The 22,228-nt window shown below is 43.1% G+C and overlaps 1 protein-coding gene across 1 annotated transcript in view; it reads right to left on the bottom strand.

Moving 5' to 3' along the window:
* Window positions 1–22,228, bottom strand: part of dntt (DNA nucleotidylexotransferase) — a 367,455-nt gene that overhangs the window by 136,102 nt on the left and 209,125 nt on the right. Inside the window, exon 8 of the mRNA XM_033033629.1 lies at window positions 3,918–4,020. Within this exon, the coding sequence (XP_032889520.1) occupies window positions 3,918–4,020 (103 nt within the window). The remainder of the gene's footprint in view (window positions 1–3,917; window positions 4,021–22,228) is intronic.

Raw genomic sequence — 22,228 nt, 5'->3', positions numbered from 1 at the left:
ATTACCCTCTCAACTTAAACCTATGTCCTCTGGTTCTTGATTGCACTACCCTCAGCATAAGACATTGTCCATTCACCCTATCAATTCCCCTGATGATTTTATACACCTCTATAAAATCATCCCAGCACTGGCTATCCTTAATCAGGCCCTGTCTATCCAATCCCTCAGAATCCTCACCAGTAAAGGGTCTGCCCCACTTAGGCGATTGTTTAGGAGACTACAGGCGACTAGGCGGTCGCCACGTGGTCGCTAGTGGTCGCCGGGGTGTCTGTATGGTCGTGAGTAGTCTCCTCAGTCGCCCAAAGAGTTGTAGCGTCTTTCAGGTCGCCACTGGATTTTCAACATGTTGAAAAAATTTTAAGCGACCATGGGTTTGACGCCAATGAGCGTAGCTTGAAGTAGGTGCTGTCGTAGGTTGTCGCCAGGTGACGTAGGTTGTCGCCGGTGCTGACTTTGATCAATTCCATTGTCGGCAGTCGCCTAAAAAATCGTCTGAATGGGACAGGCCCACAAGTTCCTATCACAGATGTTAGGCTCTCTGGTCTGTAGCTCCCAGGCTTCTCCTTGTAGCCATCTTAAATGGAGGCATAAGATTAGCCAGCCTCCAGTTACCTGTCTAACGATGATTCACACATCTCAGCCACTGGCTCCTGCAATTTCTTCTCTAGCTACCCACAGTGTCCTCAGATATATCTGATCACGAGATGTACGCACCTTCATACGCCTTCAGATGTCCACCATCCCTTGACCATTATATGGGCTGTCCTCAAGACATCGTTGTTATCTGTCCCAAGTTTCCTAGTCTTCATGTATTTTTCCAAGGTAAAGACAAAGGAGAAATACCCATTGTGGTCCTTGCCCATCTCATAGAGCTGCACACATTCATGGCCACGTTGAGTCTGAAGAAAGGTCTCAACCCAAAACGTCACCTATTCCTTCACTCCATAGATGCTGCCTCACCCGCTGAGTTTCTCCAGCATTTTTGTCCACGTTCATGGCCACGTTGGTTTCTGAGGGGCCATATTCTCCCTTCCCTTTAGTGTACTTTTATATCTTGTTCATTTATCTTCCATAGCTATCTCTTGCATTGTACCTCAGTACACATGAAAATAGTAAACCTGAATCTAGACCTGAATCTAGACCTGAACCTTTTCCCCCTCCTGATTTCCTTCTTTGATTTGCTCCTCTGACCCCCCCAGAGCATATTTATTTTCAGAGTAGGGTAAATTCTTACAAGTTGCAAAGAAAAGGTTAAAGTGTCTACAATGTTCAGCCAAAAGCATTGAGTAAATAATTCATATTGTTTTTCTCCTGAGATCTTCACCATGGCAGAATCCAGTCTTCTCCATCCAATGCATTCAGTCCATATGATATCATGGGAACAATGAATATAGCAATTGCTGTGGGACCACACAACATCCCAGTTGTAGTACAGAAGATCTCTGCATCAGAACTAGCAGAATAGCCAGCCAAGCTGATTAAATTCAGCTGCAACACCGATATCTGCCTCACAAGGTAGAAATACCCAACAGGCATAACTTAGTCAAAAAAGCAGAACAAATCCATTACAACTCATTACTGAATTGGTCAATCCTCCATCATCAGTGGGAGAGTCTAGGACCACAGGTCATAGCCTCAGAAATAAAGTACGTTCCTTTAGGAAGAAGATGAGGAGGATTTTTTTTAGTCAGAGTGTGGTGAATCTGTGATACTCATTGCCACAGACTGCTGTGGAGGCCAAATGAATGGATATTTTTAAGGTAGAGATCGATTCTTGATTAGTGAGGGTGTCCGAGGTCATGGGGAGAAGGCAGGAGAATGCGGTTAAGAGGGAAAGATAGATCAGCTATGATTGAATGGTGGCCAAATGGCCTAATTCTGCTCCTATCACTTATGAACATCCAGATTTCAAGGTTTCAAGGTCAGTTTATTGTCACATGTACCAATTAAGGTACAGTGAAATTTGAGTTAGCATGCAGCCATACAAAGTGAGAAGCAACAAGCCAAAAGCTAGCAGCAACCACATAAAAGTTAACCTAAACATCCGCCACTGTGGATTCCACTTCTGCAGAGTAATGTCACAGAAGCAACACCAACTCGTCAATAACTCACTCACCAATGACCAGTTTGTGTTGAGCCTGGATTGTTAAGAAACAAGACTGCGGATGCTCGAATCTGGAGCAAAAAAACAAACAGCTAGATAAACTCTACGGGTCAGGCAGCATCTGTGGGAGAAATAAATTTGTCGACATTTCAGTTTGAAACTCTGCTTTGGGAGTGGTGATCTGAAACGCCAACCTTCCTCACCACAAACGCTGCCTTACCCACAGAGTTCCTCCAACAGTTTGTTTACAACTCAATGTTGGCCCAAGCTGACACCAAATAGCTTCATTGTAAAAGTGAGATGAGAGCAACTCCCTTGACATCAAGTTAACAGATGATCACTTGCGGCTTTAAAGTTTCTGATAAAACCCCAGGCAATGAGCATCACAGGGAAAAACATAAATAGCATAGTGTTCCATGAACAGGAAGGTGGCTGTGGTTGTCTGACATGAATCATCCCTGCTCTAGGGTAGTTTTCTAAAGGTCCAAAATCTACACTTGCTTCTTCAGGGACCTTCATTCAATTAAAAACCCAGTAGTGGACATTTGGCTGAAGTCAATTCCATTCACAACTCTTCGAGGGTGGAACAAAGGAGGACCCGGCCTGGGGAGACTGCCGTGAGGGGGAGGGGGATGAAGGGGGGGGTGTGAGGGAGGGAGAACAAAAGAACAAAGGTGGACGTAGTACGGAATACTTTGTAACTTTGTTGGCTCTCTTTATAGGGTGATTATTGTATACCTTGGGCATGCAAGCAAAGAATTTCACTGTGGCTTGTCATATGTGACAACAAAATATTCATTCATTCATTCAGTCAATGAAGCATCCCTTGCATGTATTCAGCAAGACCCAAACACCATTTAGACAAGTAACATTGATGCCACAAGAAAGTGACTATCCCCAGTAGGTTCCCCAGACAATGAATACCATGGCTCCGTGGGCAGAGCAGAGGTGAGGGTTCCTGCTGCAGTTGACTCACCTCCTGACACCACCTCCAACCCCCATGCTCTTACCACCAGTAGAAGGTGACAAGAATGATCTGGATGGGTAACAACAATCTCCTGGAAGCTCAAAACCATCCTAAACAAAGCAGATGATTGGCACCCATAAATATCCCTGTTTAGCCTTTGTGAGAGTAATGCACAGCGTCTACAGTGTGTACTGTTTGAAACAATACCTTACAGATACTCTGCAGATACTGCCCTGGGCTACTTTGACACCAACCCCATGAATTCTACCACCAAGCAGGACAAGCACAGTAGCTACATGGGATCACGACCACCTCCAAGTCATATGCCATCCATCATCATCATCATCGTTGAAAACATCACCGGGCACGGTGCCTTACAACGCTATGTACGACAGTGATCGCAACTTCTAGTGAAGTGTGGATGGCCGTTGGCTCGCTAAGAGTTCATCCACCCTTTGACAGGTCTTGCTTTTGGTCCTGCTGGGGGTCCACAGCCCCCTCCTCACCTGGCAAACCAGGTGGGGGAGACGGTTTAGTCGCCGACTATCCGACCATGGAGCAGTTAGCACGGGATTACATGGTACCCATGGCGGGGGAGGCCAAATTTTCTTACGCCATCCAAATTTTACTAACGTTGTGAATCTTTCATTGTTCCTGGCTTTCATCCTCAAACACTATAATCTACAGCACTGAAGGAGTTCCTTGAGCAGAAGAACTGCAGGAGTTGATGAAGTGGCTCACTCTCGCCTTCTCAAAGACAATTGGCAATGGGTAATACATGCATACCTTGCCCGCAATGCCCAGATCCCCCAAAACGAATTTAAAAATGCAATAGGTGATACCTACCTGACGGTCTAGCTTACTGATGGCTTTGTGAAGGAGACCTTCTTCATTTCCTTCCTCTAGGCAGCTGATCAGAAGGTCTACGTCATGGCCAACCTCTTTACCTCTGTAACACAAAAAAAAGAGATTGGAAATCAAGAGCTATGAGTGGGTTTGGTATATATTTGTTGCATAAATAATATGTGATAGGCAGTAAAATAATGCAAAGCAGATAATCAAAACCATGGACATGATTGAGATTTAATAATTCAAATATTTTGCTGTAGGACATAAGTACATAAAAAGAGAAGTTAAATAGCTCAATATTGCTGCCTGAAGCAACATCTACTGCACAAATAACAAATGGAGTAACATTAAATTCACAGCTCAGAAGAATAAACAACAAGAAACTATAACATAGTGTTAAATCATTTTGTGTGAGCTGGTAATTTATCAGTGAAACAGTGAAGAATTACGAACCACAGCCAATGCTTTAAAAATGGGAAGATTCTGTCTTTCATCCAAACTGAATACGGTCTAGATTTGCAACTGACGTGGGAGGAGTGATATTACTTGCCATAAATCTGATTCTGATATCTCTTAAAAGCACCAGCAATATCAGCAATGTACTAAAGATTAACAAGCTGTGCTGTCTGCTTTTCCGTAAACTATGTCACAAGACTGAAATGATTAAATAATATAGTGCCGTGCAATGCAATGCCTCTGACTACCTGACAATGATAAAGAAAGCATTATCAAGAGCGAAACAAAATCAATAATGTTGATCCAACTGTTTAGCTATTTTTCAAAACTTTGAAATTAAGTAAATTATTTGGACCAGTTGAATGGACGGTCACTGCATGGACCCATCTATCATTATTTGGACTCTTTTGATGGTTGATGAGCTTATAAATGTATTCATTGAATTACCGAGTTACCAAGTAATGCAAAGTAGTCACAAAACAGAAGCCGTGCTCCTGACCCAACACATCTCTGCTTGTGTGGGAAGGAACTGCAGATGCTGGTTTAAACCGACGACAGACACAAAAAGCTGGTGCAACTCAGCGGGTCTGAGAGCATCTCTGGAGAAAAGGAATAGGTGACGTATCAGGTTGAGACCCTTCCTCAGAGTATGCTTGTCTTTGTGCTCCATCATGGGAATGTGGCATCCTCAAGATCTTTACAAAATGCTGGAGTAACTCAGCAGGACAGGCAGCATCTCTAGAGAGAAGGAATGGGTGACCTTTAGGGTCGAGACGTCTGAAGAAGAGTCTTCCTGAAGATGGGTCTCGACCCAAAATGTCACTAATTTCTTCTCGCCAGAAATGCTGCCTGTCCCGTTGAGTTACTCCAGCATTTTGTGTCTATTTTCGGTGTAAACCAGCATTTGCAGTTCCTTCCTGCACACATCCTCAAGATCTTTGTGGCTTCGCTTTTCAACATTAAGGTCAAAAGCATTGAGTGGTCGAGGTGTCCCCTTGATCACACAATGCCTTTGGTCTTGTCTGCTATAACAATTTGCAATGGGACGGGCCATCGATAAACTACCCCCCTGAATGCACCAATTTAACTCCAGGGACCAAGCAGTTTTGAGGCCTGAACCATTCCAATATTATGAAGTTATTGAAATAATACATAAGCTTATTTTAACATTACATTAAAAACGGAACATTTGTCTCAGACAGTAAATGCAGCCAGGAAAACTGAGATGTTACGGGGTATGCCTGTACTTTTTGAGGACTTATTTTGTAATTACTACTTTTTCTGCATTGCCGTGTGATTGAATAATACAATGGCAAGCTGGGGACATGACTTATCATATCGTGCAAGCTATTGCAATTCCCTCCAGTTAAATACTCATCAACTGTCTGAAATAACCTCATTTAGAATACCATGGCATGTGAAATGAGGTTTCAAATCAGCTATGGCTCCTGTTACTTTTTAAAAACAACTCAGCAACCTGATTAAGAGAGTTGAGTGTAACAGTGATACTGAGTTGGAGTAACATGGTAGGCGTAATTTCAATCTTTGCAATGGTCTTTTCAGTCTGGAATGTAAACACCTCCAAAAAAGCTGTTTGCCCAACTAAATTCTGCAGAGGAATGCTTTCACTGTAGTCCTGAACTAATGACATCCAGTATTTCTCCCAAGATATTTATTGTGCAGATGCATATTGGGAGCTTAATTACATTTAGTTTAGTTTAGTTTAGTTTAGAGATACCAGCGCAGAAACAGGCTCTTCGGCCCACCGAGTCCGCACCGACCAGCAATCCCCGCACATTAATAATAATAATAATGGATGGGATTTATATAGCGCCTTTCTAATACTCAAGGCGCTTTACATCGCATTATTCATTCACTCCTCAGTCACACTCGGTGGTGGTAAGCTACTTCTGTAGCCACAGCTGCCCTGGGGCAGACTGACGGAAGCGTGGCTGCCATTCTGCGCCTACGGCCCCTCCGACCACCACCAATCACTCACACACATTCACACACATTCACACACATTGACACTATCCTACACACAATAGGGACAATTTTACATTTATACGAAGCCAATGAACCTACAAACCTGTACGCCTTTGGAGTGTGGAAGGAAACCGAAGATCTTGGAGAAAAACCACATGGTCACAGGGAGAACGTACAAACTATGCACAGACAGCACCCATAGTTGGGATCGAGCTTGCAGCTCCGGCGCTGAAAGTGCTGTAAGGCTCTACCGCTGCACCACCGTGCTGCCCATAAGTGCAATGAAGAGCAATGTAGATCTTCCAATGCTATGAGACTGCTCAACTCTTGAACTCTTAGACACAACACTGCAGTCGCCTGGAGGAAGGCATGGGATGAAGCCATCATTGTTAATAACATTTATGACCCAACAATGAAAATAGTAGTTAGTTTTGCTCAACCACAGAAAATGTGGACAGATCCAAATGGATCAAATTCAGTGGCTATTTGATCTTCCATCAGGTATCGCTGATCACTAGACATTGTTAAGATAAACTGTCTTTCCTCAAGTTTCCTCTTTAGTTTGCACCCCAGCGGGATGAACATGACTTCTCTAACTTCAAATAGCCCTTGCTTTCCCTCTCTCTCCATCCCCTCCCCCCCCCCCCCCCCCCCCCTTCCCAGTTCTCCCACCAGTCTTACTGTCTCCGACTACATTCTATCTCTGCCCTGCCCCCTCCCCTGACATCAATCTGAAGTAGGGTCTCGACCCGAAACGTCGCCCATTCCTTCTCTCCAGAGATGCTGCCAGTTACTCCAGTAACTGAGTTACTCCAGTATTTTGGGTCCAACTTCTCTTTCCTCAAGACTATTCAACTGGTGAAAGTCTCAAATGGGACAAAATTATTGTTTTAAACAAGACTTTCCAAAGAAGAAGAATAATTACTTTATTTCATCCATTTCAAACACTTATTTGCTGCCTGTGCCTTTCTGATACTTGCTGGTTAATCAATGACTTCATTTGCTCTGTGGCTTGAAACTCTCACCATACATCATATCTTAATGCACATGTCTCATATCCATGTTCACCAAAAACCAGCTAATCATAACATGAACTCTCCCTAGGCACTCTTGCTCTCCCAAGCATCTTGAGTCAACTTGCCAATTCCCATCTTTTCAAGCAGATCTATACCAAAGTCAGATGTTCCCACCCAATCATTCATCAATCAGAGTGTATTCCTGCTGGCAGAGGTCCTCCCCAATTCTGAAAGGCAGACAACCCTCAAGTCACACCTCTTTGTATTGGGGCATTTTATGTTAATTGTTATTTGGGATCTTGCTATACTGTAGCATCTTACCTATTCTGTATTCATTCATCTTCAGATAAGTGCAAATATAAACAATGCAGCATTTTAATACTAGTTTGGAGGTCTATTTTGAATTAGGAGACAAGACAAGAGGGGCAGCACGGTGGCGCAGCGGTAGAATTGCTGCCTTACAGCGCCAGAGACCCGGGTTCAATCCTAACCACTGGTACTGTCTGTACAGAGTTTGTACATTCTCCCCGTGACCTGCGTGGGTTTTCTCCGGGTGCTCTGGTTTCCTCCCACATTCCAAAGATATGCAGGATTGTAGGTCAATTGGATACGGTAAAAACAATAGTAAATTGGCCCTAGTGTGTGTAGGATAGTGTTAGTGTGTGGGGATCACTAGTCGGCGCGGACTTGGCGGGCCAAAGTGCCTGTTTCCGCGCTGTATGTCTATACTAAACTAAACTAAACATCCTCATTGTTAACATCTCAATTTTTAGAGACCAAATCCCTCTTATTAAATCATCCTTTTGCCTCAATTGCAGATAACATTAAGTTCTTATATTTGATGAAATAACATCATATTCCGTTTGATGTGCCATCTGGATCATTTTCTTAAAATGGTTTCTAATTTCTGTTCACAAACCTATTTATCTGCACTGAGTTTAAGTGCCATCTGCAAGCTATTTCTATTTGCCATATGATATGGGAAGATTGCTTAGGAGTTTCATTATGTAATGTAAAAGTCAAAATCCATTCCTTGCATATATAATGGTTCATATTTTCTTCTTGTTAAGACAGCACATCGCCCAGAAGTACATAAAGATCACATTTTAAAGGCAAAGTTAGTGATTTTATACTTTACTATTCCTTTTACTACAATGAGCAGTGGTCAGTTCAAGAGCTAACAACAATAAAATTGAAGTGTTCTGTTACAAATCAAGCTGTTGCCTATCTGTTCATTTGGGTAAAGGCAGTACGAGAAGTTTTCTTTTGTAAGTTTACCATAGTTCATCAAATTTCTTTGCATCCAAAACAATACTAGGTAGAGTTAGTGAAATGGCAAAATAACACCTTTTTTTGAAGTAAAAATTTGTTGGTGTGTGAAAACCTTCCCCTTGCTTCATATACAGTAACTAATATACTATAGATCATAAATAATAACCAGTTGTATTTCCAAAAAAGGAAAGTACAGCTTGCCAAACTGAGAATATACATCATTAGATTTCCTCATGTAGAAATATTGAAAAATTGCACCATTATTATTAAAAATACTCCACAGGAAATATAAAACATTCAGCATCAAACAGTCTTGCAAGCGTGTCTGTCTCCAATTATTTCTGAAGGTAGAGTCAATGGAAAGGAATTATCAGGCAAAGAGAGGAAAAGATTTAAGGTGTGCACTAAGTATCCGTGTAGAAACGCATCATTCACACTGCCTTCTGGAATCGTAGATAGACACAAAATGCTGGAGTAACTCAGCGGGACAGACAGCATCTTAGGATAAAAGGCATAGGCGCCGCCCAAGTCTTTGTACTAACTTCAGAGTCATCTTGTTGAGTCTCATTGTCTGTAATTCATTTTCATCTACGGTTTAAACCAGCATCTGCAGTTCCTTCCTGCACACACGTTCCTACCTTCTGCGAACCTGTGGGCCATGAATGCTCAAAGAGAGTTGGTGCTAAGGTCGCTAAGACCATGCATTGGGTGCCCACAGAAGTCTCTTCATAAGCAGTGGAGGGAGTGCACCATCTTACAAACCACCTTGCAGGCAAACCCGGTTGGCCATCAGTTGTCCATCTGTGAAGGAGTCTGCATTCTCCACATTAGCAACATTTGCCATCTCAGACTCCAGAAACTCAGAGTTGTAGTAAGTCATCCTTGGAACATCACCCATTCCTTCTCTCCAGAGGTGCTGCCTGTCACGCTGAGTTACTCCAGCATTTTGCGTCTACCTTCGATTTAAGCCAACATCTGCAGTTCTTTCCTACACACTTGGACCCGGAGAGTTAATCTGAAAAAGCTAAGACCTCACAGTCATATTCATTGACAACTCTTACAACAAAAAACAGTAGGGATGCAAATTTGGTCCACAAATGCACTGCAAACATCAACACTCACCCATAAATAATGCAAACAAAATCAATGAAATTATTGTTTTTACAATGCTGCAAGCTGCGTGGAGGTTCGGTGTAAAACTGTGTAGAACAGTAACATTGGCATGCCAAAACTATAATAACAACATCAAATTTATACATTTTCAGGAAAGTCAATTCATAACTATGTTTTAAGCTGAAAATAAATCACTAATTCTGCTTGCTTCAAAGGAGACAAAAATTACAGAATTAAAATTCAATGTATTGTTATTTCTCTTCTCCATCTGTTTCCATATAATTTTTTGCCTATTTCTCCTTTCCAAGATATTAAAGATGTAAGTGAGTTAACTTAGTTTCAATCAAAGTCATGTAACATCGTCAAAATGAAATCCCAAAGAAGCAACCAGTTTAGTTTAGAGGTACAGCGCGGAAACAGGCCCTTCGAGGTACAGCGCGGAAACAGGCCGGCCCACCAAGTCCGCGCCGGCCTGCAATCCCCGCACCTTAACATTATCCTACACGACGCACATGGGACAATTTGCATTTATACCAAGGCAATTAGTCTGTAAACCTGTACGTCTTTGGAGTGTGGGAGGAAACCAAAGATATCGGAGAAAACCCATGTGGTCACGGGGAGAATGTACAGACAGCACCGGTGGTCGGGATCAAACCCGCGTCTCTGGTACTGTTAGCACCGTAAGGCAGCAACTCTACCACTGCACCACCGTGCCGCCCACAGTGATGGTTTGAGATTCACAGATTCAGACAGTCTGATACTTTTAGGAGAATACTGCTTTCATGTTATCTACAAATATTCACCTAAGTTCCAAGAATTACAATTTTATTTATTATTGTCTACTCGAAGAATTACTTTAAAAATTGTCCATTGCAAATATGTGATTTCATGACAGCCCTTTTCTTGGGCTTGTTTGCGAGTATCTCTGAAATATAAAATATTTTTAGCTCAATCCTCTATTATATTCAAGGACTGAAACGGGATCCTATGAAGGCATGAAATCCAATAGTAAAAGCAATTATCAGTCAGAGTTTGTTGCCAACATGCCAGGTAGATCACTGTAAGCTTAACTAAATCTCAAGGCAAGGTTAGACAATCCTGCATGTAAAGGGAATTGCAGCCCTCAAGAGAGCTGATTAAACTATGCAGACAGCTAAGTCAGTTTGCATGCATCTTGCAAAGAAAAAAAACATTTTTTGATTAACACTATCTGCCTCTAGATTTTGAGGTCATTCTCTAGAGTGGAATGTATGGCAAAAATCTCAGTTAAGCCAATTGTTTTCTTTCCGTAACTTCCCTCATTGGGGAGAATCAATGAAGAGCTTGGTAACTTCACTGGAACATCTGGCTATTTCCCTCTCTAGTTTAGTTTAGTTTAGAGATACAGCGCGGAAACAGGCCATTTGGTCTACCGAATTCGCACTGACCAAAGATCCCCGCACATTAACACATACTAGTCCCGAGACCTCTTTTTCCTCAATGTGTAGCATGTGTTTAGTTTAGTTTAGTTTAGAGATTCAGCACGGAATCAGGCCCTTCAGGCCCTTCAGCCCACTGAGTCCGCATCGATCAGCGATATCCATACATTAATACTACCGTACACACATAAGGGACCATTTTACACTTATACCAAGCCAATTAACCTACAAACCTGTACATCTTTGGAGTGTGAGGGGAAACCGAAAATCTTGGAGAAAATCCACATGGTCACAGGGAAAACGTGCAAACTCCATTGAGACAGCACCTATAGTCGGGATCGAACCTGTGTCTCCGGCACTGTAATAACTGTTAGGCAGCGACTCTACCGCTGCGCCACCGTTCCGCCCAGTAATTCAGCAGTATCTCATTAAATATAAGGAGTATATTAAGCAGCATCTCATTAAATAAACATATGTGCCTCCTGCCCATTAGAACCATATAAGTTCATATGTTTATAGATCTTAGGCGTAGAATAAGGCCATTTGGCCCATCAAGTCAACTCCACCATTCAATCATGACTGAACTATCTTTCCCTCGCAACCCCATTCTCCTGCCTTTGCCACATAACCCCTGACACTAATCAAGAATCTCCTCCTTGCAATTCCTCCCACCCTGCCTCTTGCAAAGACACTATTCCCTATTCTCAATTTCTCCATTTCTGCCCATCTGCTCCCAAGATGACACTTTCCATTCTAGGATATCTGAGATATCCTCATACTTCAGAAAATGTGTTTTCCCCCCTGCTGTCATAGATGGATCCCTCACCTACATCTCTCCTCTGTGTCCCATAGTAGTGCTCTTGCTCCCCCTCTCCCTAGACCAAACAAGGATAGAGATCCCTTGCTCCCAGGGCCGGCCGTAAGCCGATTGGACCGATTGCTCCCAATTGGGCCCCGCGAGTAAGAGGGCCCCGCGCCAGAGTAATCTACTCTCGGCTCGGGTAGATCTACCCTGGGTGGATGGGGTAGAGAGGGGCGGAGAGAGAGTAGAGGGGTGGAGGGGGAAGAAAGGGGTAGATGGGGAGGAGGGGTGTGAAGGGGAATGGAGAAGGGGGAGAGGGGGAGAGGAGGAGAGGGGTGGGTATGGCAGCACTTCCACCACTCCAGTCGCCGTGCTTCATGCACGCAGCCCCGGCTCCACCCCTCTCTCTCCCCGGGGAGACGCAGTGAACAATACACGGAGGGTCGGGCCAGGGATTGGAGCAACGTTTACAAACCTCGACCTCAGCTCCCACCCGTCTGCCCGGACCCCGGCATCCGCTCCTGCTGCCGGCCCTCTCCCTCCCTTCTCTCCTTCCCTTCTTCCCTCCCTCTCTTCTCTCCTTCCCTCCCTCCTTCCTCTCTCTCTTCCCATCTCTCATTTGCTCCATCCCTTCTTTCTCTCCTTCCCTCCCTCCTTTCTCTACTTACCTCCCTCCCTTCTGTCCTTCCTCCCTTCTCTCCCTCCCTCCCTCCCTCCCTCCCTTCTCTCCCTCCCTCCCTTCTCTCCCTCCCTTCCCTCCCCCCTCTCCCTCCCTCCCCACCCACACACATATAACGCACAGACAACTAACACACACACATCATGCGCATACAACTAACACACACAACTAAGTTTAGATGGGGTAGAAGCCCAAAGGGTAGGATGGGGCTGAAGCCCAAAATTTAATGCCTGGACTGGTTTTTCACCAATGGTTATTGGTTTTCCAGGATCTATTTAATTAAATCACTTTTTTTTTCATTTCACAGTCACTAATACAAGTGGTATTGTAACTATAACATATAACTCATTTTGTAACTATGAGGTATTGTAACTATGTATTTTTCAGAGGTGATCTACATATTTTGTTTGTTGCTTGTAGGCTTACATGTATGCAATTTTATATTAAAATGCAGCTTAGATCTGTTTGGTCCATTAAGTCGCAGGCACTTTTTAAGCGCACATTTTGATTACTTTCCATTCTACCATAGAGATATAAAGTCTATAATAGACTTTAATTATATTTCTATGAATCTACAGACCTTGGCTGGGAACCTGGGGCTCACCAAAATTGTTCGCAATTGGGCACCGCAATTCCTAAGGCCGGCCCTGCTTGCTCCACACCTTTCACCTCACCAGTTACCGCACCCAACACCCAGAACTACTTCATATCGAGTCCACACACAAGATTAGAAGTGATTCAGCCAGAGCTGAACACACTTCTCGGCTTCTGCATACAATGGTGTCTGTCTTGTCGCTTCTTGTGCTTCTTGTGCGTTGTGGTGGAGACATTGGTGGAAACAGGGCTGCAACGTGAACGCTCTTTCCTTGACCGAACTGAACACAATATTCTAAATGCGGTCTCACCAACGTCTTTTACAACTGCAACGTGACCTTCCAACTTCTATACTCAATACTCTGACTGATGAAGGCCAAAAGCCTTTTTGACCATCTTATCTACCTGAGACTTGACCTTCAAGGAACCATGCACCTGCACTCCTAGATCCCTCTGCTCTACAACATTACCCAGAGGCCCACCATTTACTGTGTAGATCCTGCCCTTGTTTGATGTCTCAAAATGCAACACCTCACACTTCTCTGTATTAAATTCCATTAACCCTTCCTCCGCCCACCTGGCCAATCGATCCAGATCCTGCTGCAAACTTTCACAACCATCTTCGCTATTTGCAAAACCACTCATTTTTGTATCATCAGCAAACTTGTGAATCTTGCCCTTGTATGTTCTAATGCAAATCATTGATCTAAATGACAAACAGTAACGGGCCCAGCACCGAACCCTGAGGCACACCACTAGTCACAGGCATCCAGTCTGAGAAGCGACCTTCCACCATTACCCTCTGCTTCCTTCCATGGAGCCAATTTGCTATTAATTCAGCTATCTCTCCTTGGATCTCATGCAATCTAACCTTCCAGAGCAGTCTACCATGTACCTTGTCGAACGCCTTACTGAAGTCCATGTACACAACATCTACAGCTCTGATACATACAAGAGATACAGCTCTGCCTTCATCAACCTTTTTGGTCGCGTCTTCAAAAAATCAATCAGTTTTGTGAGACACGACCTCCCACGTACAAAACCATGCTGACTATCCCTAATTAGCCTTTGCCCATCCAAATGATCCTATCCCTCAGAATACTCTCCAGTAAGTTACCAACTACAGATGTTAAGCTCACTGGCCTATAGTTCCCAGCATTTTCCCTGCAGCCCTTCTTGAAAAGGGGTACAACATTTGCCACCCTCCAGTCTTCTGGCACCTCTCCTGTACAAAGGCATATTGTTAGGTTAAATAAGTGGGCAAAGATCTAAAAAAGTGAGTATATAATGCAGAAAAATTGAAAGTTATTGAGTTTGGCAGAGGGAAAATAAAAGGGAAACACATTGTGAAAATGTAAGAGATTGCAGAGCTCTGAGAAGGAGGGGGGTCCCATATCCTAGTGCATGATTCGCCAAAGGCTACTATGTAGTCACGGCAAGTAATTCGGAAAGTTAAAAGAACATAATAATTTACTGCTCAGTAGGTCAAAAACAAAAGGAGAGAAGTTATGGTTCAGTTGGAGGGGCAGTTCAGTTGAGATCACATCTGGGTCCTGTGTACAGTGTTGGTCTCCTTATTTATCAAAGAACGTTAACGCATTGGGAGCATCTTGCAAAAGATTTATTTGACAAACACCAGAAGTAGGAGGGGTTGGACAGACCACGCTTGAGTCCATTGAAGTTTAGATGAGTAAGAAGTGGTGATTAAAAAATACAGAACAGTTGAGAGATATTTAGTTTAGTTTATAGATGCAGCATGGACACAGGCCCTTCAGCCCACTTAGTCCGTTCCGACCAGCGATCCCCGCACATTAACACTATCCTACACACACTAGGGACAAATTACACTTATACCAAACCAATTAACTACAAACCTGTACATCTTTGGAGTGTGGAAGGAAACCGAAGATCTCGGAGAAAACTCACGTGGTCACGGGGAGGACGTACAAACTCCATACAGACAGCACCTGTAGTCGGGATTAAACCCGTGTCTCTAGTGCAGAAAGCGCTGTACGGCAGAAACTCTACTGCTGCACCACTGTGCCACCCTAACAAAGTGGATGTCGATAGAGTTGGTGAGACTATGACCAGGGATCACTGCTAAAAATAATGATAACCCACTTGATAGACAAAACACTGTCTCTCAGAGGACAGTGGAAGCATATCTTTGAACATTGATAAGTCAGGGAGTGAAGTGTGACTTTCGGTGGAAGGTAATGAAAAATTACAAAAATCTGCTATGAAATTATTAAACAAGAGAGCAGGTTTGAGAGACAGAGTCCTGCACCTGCTCCTAATTCATATGCCCCATACAATGCTCCATACATATGATGGCATGTGCTACCAAAAGCCTTGTGGCTGCTTAGGGGCCTGTCCCACTGTACGAGGTAATTCAAGAGTTCTCCCGAGTTCTCCCCTGATTCGAGCTCGTGTAATGTACGTAGCGGGTCTGTAGGAGCTTGTGGATGTCACGTAGCGGCTCGTAACGTTAACGGCAAGTACTCGTGAAATGCGGTAAGCTCGTGAAGTTTTTTCAACAGTGCGGAGAGTGTCCACGAGAGCCCTGAGTACCTACGAATGGCTATTACCGTAAATCTCCGAGTTTGAATCAGGGGAAACTCATGAGAACTCTTGAATTACCTCGTACAGTGGGACAGGCCCTTTAGCTCTTTTGACAACTGCAAACAGAGTTAATACAGATAGCACTTCATTTTCTGTCTCAGCTGTTGATATTTTAATGTACATAATCTCCAATTTATACATAAAATTTCCAACACAAAAAACATTGTAATTGGGCTGTCCCACTGTACGAGCTAATTCAATAGTTCTCCCGTGTTTCCCCTGATTCGAACTCAGAGAATTACGGTAATAGCCACTCGTAGGTATTCGGGGCTCTCGTGGACATTTTTCAACATGTTGAAAAATCTTCACGAATCTTCATGAGCTTACCGCGTTTCCCGAGTACCTGCCTTTAGCGTTACGAGCCGCTAAGAGACGTCCCCAAGCTCCGACGTACCCACTACGTACATTCTACGTGCTTACCATGAGTTTGATTTTTTTTTTTAACTCGGGAGAGCTCTTGAATTAGCTCGTATAGTGGGACAGCCCCTTTAGTCTCATTTATTTCTTCATTTCAAAGTTTGAATTTCAGATCCGAACTATTTCAGCAAATCTGGCTAAGTACACTTGCCTGTAATGTATAACGGCCAGTGTGTTACTTTGAGCGCTGAGTTTAACTGCTCACAAAGGTGATTATGTAGGTTTACACGAGGTTGTAAATGCTTCTGCACCGAAATGAACGTCAAAAACATATAATGTTGCTTCGTGAGTGATAACATGTGCACTTCTTGTGCTTGTTAACAATTCACTCCAAGTTCAGTTTAGTACATAAAAATATTTCTGAAAGCATTTATTCCCTTTTAATGGATAAAATCCTCCTAAACAAAACAGCATCAATCTGCAAGCTCACACATAAAAATGCTCGAAACAACCATTTCCATTTCTGAAAGACAATCAGCCAGTGACATTGATATAAAACAAAGACATTCCAGCACTTAATTATTTAAAGAATCATTCAAAGAACAGTTTGTCAACTTCGCATAAAACTCAGAGATAAAATGGATATAAAAGTCAGAGGAATTACTGTAGGAAGCGTAAACTCAAAGTCTTATTTGTTGTATTGCCAATGCAGATGGAATGCATCCAGACCAACACACCAAATGTAACACAAATTAAAGAAAGATATAAAATAAGATAAAATCACTCAGAGATGTCGAATATGAAATAAGTCTAATGCAATTTCTCTCAGGCTTCCTGGAGTTCCAGCAACTATCAAGATAAAATTAAAGCGACTTTCTAACAGTTATTGCTTGTCATTGCCTGCTGTTAAACCGAATGCACAAATGAGGGCATAGAGATTTAAAGTAGAAAAATGCTTATGACAAATGCTTATGACATCTTAGCCAATATATATCAGTGCCCAAAGAATGAGTTGGCAATTCCATCAATATCTATCTCCTGCTATTTATACCAGCATATCATATTCCATTTTGGCATTTTCAGGCCTGAAGTCATACTCAACTTTGAATAGCATCCCACCTTTTTGTTCAATGTATTTTTGTTAAATATCATTTCTTGTTCTTTTTAGCTACTTAACATAGATGCGATATGTTTGATGCCAAAAATGATACATGCCAACCTATAATCCCAGAGCAGGAGAGGAGTGTTGGTGGAATATTTTTGGGCAGTGATATGCAAAGGGCTTGCGGGTCACACGCATCCTATTAAAAAGGACACAAAGTGCTGGGGTAACTCAGCGGGTCAGACAACATCCCTGGAGAACATGGAAAGGCAATGTTTTGTGTCGGGACCCTTCCATTGTTGTTGTTAATCTTCAGGCTCTCCTGTCATTTGGAAAACCAATCCAGTACATGTAGGAAGAACTGTTATAAAGATAGACGTGTCATGATTTTTATCCTGGTTAGTGTTTGAACTCCAGAAGATTTTGCAAAAGTTATATTGGACATATTTTAAATTTCAGGAGCAATGTATCTTCCTAAAATAAAATTATTTGATTTTATAAAATATCTACATCCTATTTTTTGCCTTAGACCAGAATTTCTTTATCATCAAAATCTCCATTTACGGGGAAAGTGTGGAGAGAGTGTCCAGCTTTAAGTTTCTGGGCACTCACATTTCAGAAGACCTCACATGGTCCACAAACACCGCTGCGCTGGTCAAGAAGGCACAGCAACGACTGTTCTTCCTGAGGACATTAAAAAAGACTGGTCTGCCCCAACAGCTGCTGACAACGTTCTACCGCTGCACCACAGAGAGCATACTAACGTATGGCATCTCTGTGTGGTATCTCAGCTGCACGGAGGCGGAGAGGAGAGCTCTTCAGCGCGTCGTCAACAGAGCGCAGCGGATCATCGGGACAGAGCTACCAGCCTTGGAGGGCATCTACCACACGCGGTGCCTCAGGAAGGCCCTCAGCATCCATAAGGACTCATTACACCCCTGCCACGGTCTGTTTCAACTACTTCCCTCCGGCAGACGTTACAAGGTCTTCTACGCCCGAACCTCCAGACTCAGGAACAGTTTTATCCCAAGAGCTATAGCGGCTCTGAACCGGCCCTAATGAGTGCCCCCCCACCCACCCCCTTTGGACAGTCTCCCTCAGATGGTCACGTCAATCAATTCAGCTTGCTTATTTATGTATTGTATTTATTTACCTTTCTTGTACATCAGTGGAGCTGCACACTAAATCTCGTTGCACTGACGTGCAATGACAATAAAAGATATTATTATTATGATAATCTTGGCCTGAGAACTCTTTTTCCTCAATGTATAACTTGTGTTTAGTTTAGTTTAGTTTAGTTTAGCTTAGAGACACAGAGGGGAAACAGGCCCTTCAGTCCACCGAGTCCACACCGACCAGAGATCCCCGTACATTAACGCTACCCTACACACTAGGGACAATTTTACATTTATATCAAGCCAATTAACTTACAAGCCTGTACGTCTTTGGAGTGTGGGAGGAAACCGAGGATCTCGGAGAAAACCCACGCAGGTCACGGGGAGAAAGTAAAAACTCCGAATAGACAGCACCCGTGGTCAGGATCGAACCCGGGTCTCCTGTGCTGTAAATCAGCAACTCTACCGCTGTGCCACCGTGCCGCCCACATGTGCTGGGGTAATTTTCCAGAATTCTGGCTAGATCCCATTGCGGTTCCTATAGTAGAATAACTTGGCTATAAACTAGTTCTACAGCACAGCAGTTGAGGTATTGTCTGGCCCACTATCATTTTATGCATCTTGTGCTCTTTGCCATTTCTTTAAATCACAGACAGTGAATTAGCTTGGCTGAGGACTGGCTGGTGAGATGGAGAAAGCAAAGACTTTGCCAATCCTCTCCACGATTACTATTGTAGTTATGTTTGATGATATTGTAAATAACAGCAGAAAGATTTCGAAGGAGAGAGATTAACAAAGTAAATAAAAGATATTGTCACCTAAAAGCAAACCCTGCAATGTCAATATGTGAAACAGAGGTAGAGCGTTTCATAATGTTGTCAAGCTGGAAAGTGTACAGAGAATATTTACAAGGATGTTGCCAGGACTAGAGGGTCTGAGCTATAGGGAGAGGTTGAGTAGGCTGGGACTATTCCCTGGACAGCAGGAGAATGAGGGTTGATCGTATAGAGGTGTATAAAATCATGCGAGGAATAGATCGTGTAGATGCACAGAGTCTCGTGCCCAGACTAGGTGAATCGTGGACCAGAGGACATAGGTTTAAGGTGAAGGGGAAAAGATTTAATAGGAATTTGAGGGATAACTTTTTCACACAAAGGGCGGTGGGTGTATGGAACAAGCTGCCAGTGGAGGGTAGTTGAGGCTAGGACTATCTCAATGTTTAAGAAACAGTTAGACAGGTACATGGATAGGACAAATTTGGAAGGATATGGACCAAACACAGGCAGGTGGGACTAGTGTAGCTGGGACATGTTGGCCGGTGTGGGTAAGTTGAGCTGAAGGGCCTATTTCCACACTGTATCACTCTATGACTCTTGACCTCATCTTGTTTACTAATGTTCTTCAGAGATGAAAATATGCTGTCCTTATCTGGTCTGCTCTGTTCTGGTCTGCATGTGGCTCCAGCCACATATCAATCCGTCTGCACCCTAACCGCCTTCTTAGCCTTGCGAGCGGAGCACCAAGGCAAATTCCTTGTATGTGTACATACTTGGTCAATAAACTTTTTCATCGACATCCTATGAAAAATGTCACCATCAAATATTACAAAGAAGGCTTTCATTTGTCGAATGCCTTTCATGACCCTATAACAACCATTGAAATACTTTTCAAATGTGGTTGGCAACGGAGCAGCTATCTCCCAGAAAAAGCAATAATAAGGTCATGTGATCGGAGTAGAATTAGGTCATTCGGCCCATCAAGTCTACTCTGCCTTTCAATCATAGCTGATCTATCTCTCCCTCCTAACCTCATTCTCCTGTCGTCTCCCCTTAATCTCTGACACCCATACTAATAAAAGTGATCATATTCATAATCATACTTTATTAGCCAAGTATCTTTTGCAACATATAAGGAATTTGATTAACCATACTGTCATACCAATAAAAAGAAACAGAACACACAGAATACATTTTAACATAAACATCCACCACAGTAACTCCTCCACATTCCTCACTGTGCTGGAAGGCGATAAAAAATCAAATCTCTCCCTTCTTTGTCCTCCAGCAGTCGGGGGCCTCCCACCTTCTGTTAACGGGATGATCTTACTCCCGTACCCGGCAGCGTGCCTCCTCAAACCATCTACCCTGGGTCGGGGCTAATCAAACGTCGTGCGGCTTTTGGAGCTTCCCGACTCCAGTCTCAACCCGAGACTGCGAGCTCTTTGATATTAAAGTCCGCAGGCCGTGGTTAAAGTGTTGATCCCAGGCAAGGCATCGGCTCCAATGGTAAGTCCACATCACCCTGGTGGGGCTCAAAGTCAGTCCCTTGCAAGGGCGCCAGCTCCATGATGTTAGGCCGCAGAGCGACCGGAGATGCAATCCGGAAAACAATCGCATCTCTGGCAAAGTAAGAGATTGGAAACAAGTTTCCCCCGACCCCCTCCCTCACCCCCCACATAAAACAAACCAGAGTACATTAACACAAACTTTTAAAACACACCAAAAATAACAACAAAAAAGCAGATAATCAGCAGATCATCAGTAAAAGAGGTGCTAATGGAGGAATTGATGTGAACAAAGGTGAAGTTCCTTTGCTTCCAAATCTGTGCTTTTTTTAATACCGTTACCTTGTGAATGCCCCAGGATCTATTTTCTGCATTAGTGCCATATTACACAATAGACAAATAGGTCTACTCACTCTATACTCATGACTGTGCAGCCGGACACAGTGCAAACTATCTCAAAGTTCGCCGATGACACCACCGTTGTTGGACAAATCACAGATGGTGATGAGTTAGAGTATAAAAGTTAGATTGATCAATTGACCAAATGGTGCCAGCACAACAACCTGGCTCTCAATGTCAGTAAAACCAAGGAACTGATTGTGGACTCTGGAAGAGGAAGGATGAGGAACCATAAACCTGTCTATATCGACGGGACGATGGTGGAGAGAATCAAAGGCTTCAAATTCCTGGGCGCGCATACTTCTGAAGCTCGTTACTGGACCCAGCACACTGATGTAGTAATAAATAAAACCCATGAATGCCTCTACTTCCTGAGAAGATTACGGAGATACGGTATGTCAGAGAGGACTCTTTTGAACTTCTACAGGTGAACAGTGGAGAGCATATTGACTGGCTGCATCACGGCCTGGTTCGGCAACTTGAATGCCCAAGAGTGAAGAAGATTGCGAAAAGTTGTGAACACTGCCCAGTCCATCACCGGTTCTGACTTCCCCACCATCGAAGGGATTTACAGGAGTAGCTGCCTCACAAAGGCAGCCAGTATCATCAAAGATCCACACCACCCTGACTCATTTCACCCTGCCATCAGGAAGAAGATATAGGAGCCTGAAAACTCCATGTTCAGGAACAGCTTCTTCCCTGCAGCCATCAGTAGCAATGTTACAAAATTTTGAGATTTTAAAAATCAAGTCTTTAATTTATCCCATCAGATAAAGCATAAAAATAAGTTTAATTTGACACCTAATTCACTTTCATATCTTCAGTATTAAAAAAGTTATGGCCATTTTCATACTCGGATATCGGCATCTTGTTCCCTATTGCTTTTTCATTGACTTAACACAAAAGCTGTGATCGAGAACATTTAAAGGCCGATAACTTTCTTAAAATTTAAGAGCACTGAAAGAAATTTTCAGTTATTATAGATTGAAGCATTCTGAAACAAATATGAAACAATCTTACTTAGATGACTTGAAATTAAAGCATATAATTAGTTAGTTACCTAATTGTAGCTAATTACAAAATTCAATTACTA

The sequence above is a fragment of the Amblyraja radiata genome, chromosome 15 (assembly GCF_010909765.2).
Source record: "Amblyraja radiata isolate CabotCenter1 chromosome 15, sAmbRad1.1.pri, whole genome shotgun sequence".
Taxonomy (NCBI): domain Eukaryota; kingdom Metazoa; phylum Chordata; class Chondrichthyes; order Rajiformes; family Rajidae; genus Amblyraja; species Amblyraja radiata.
This window is presented reverse-complemented; position numbering and strand designations above follow the sequence as displayed.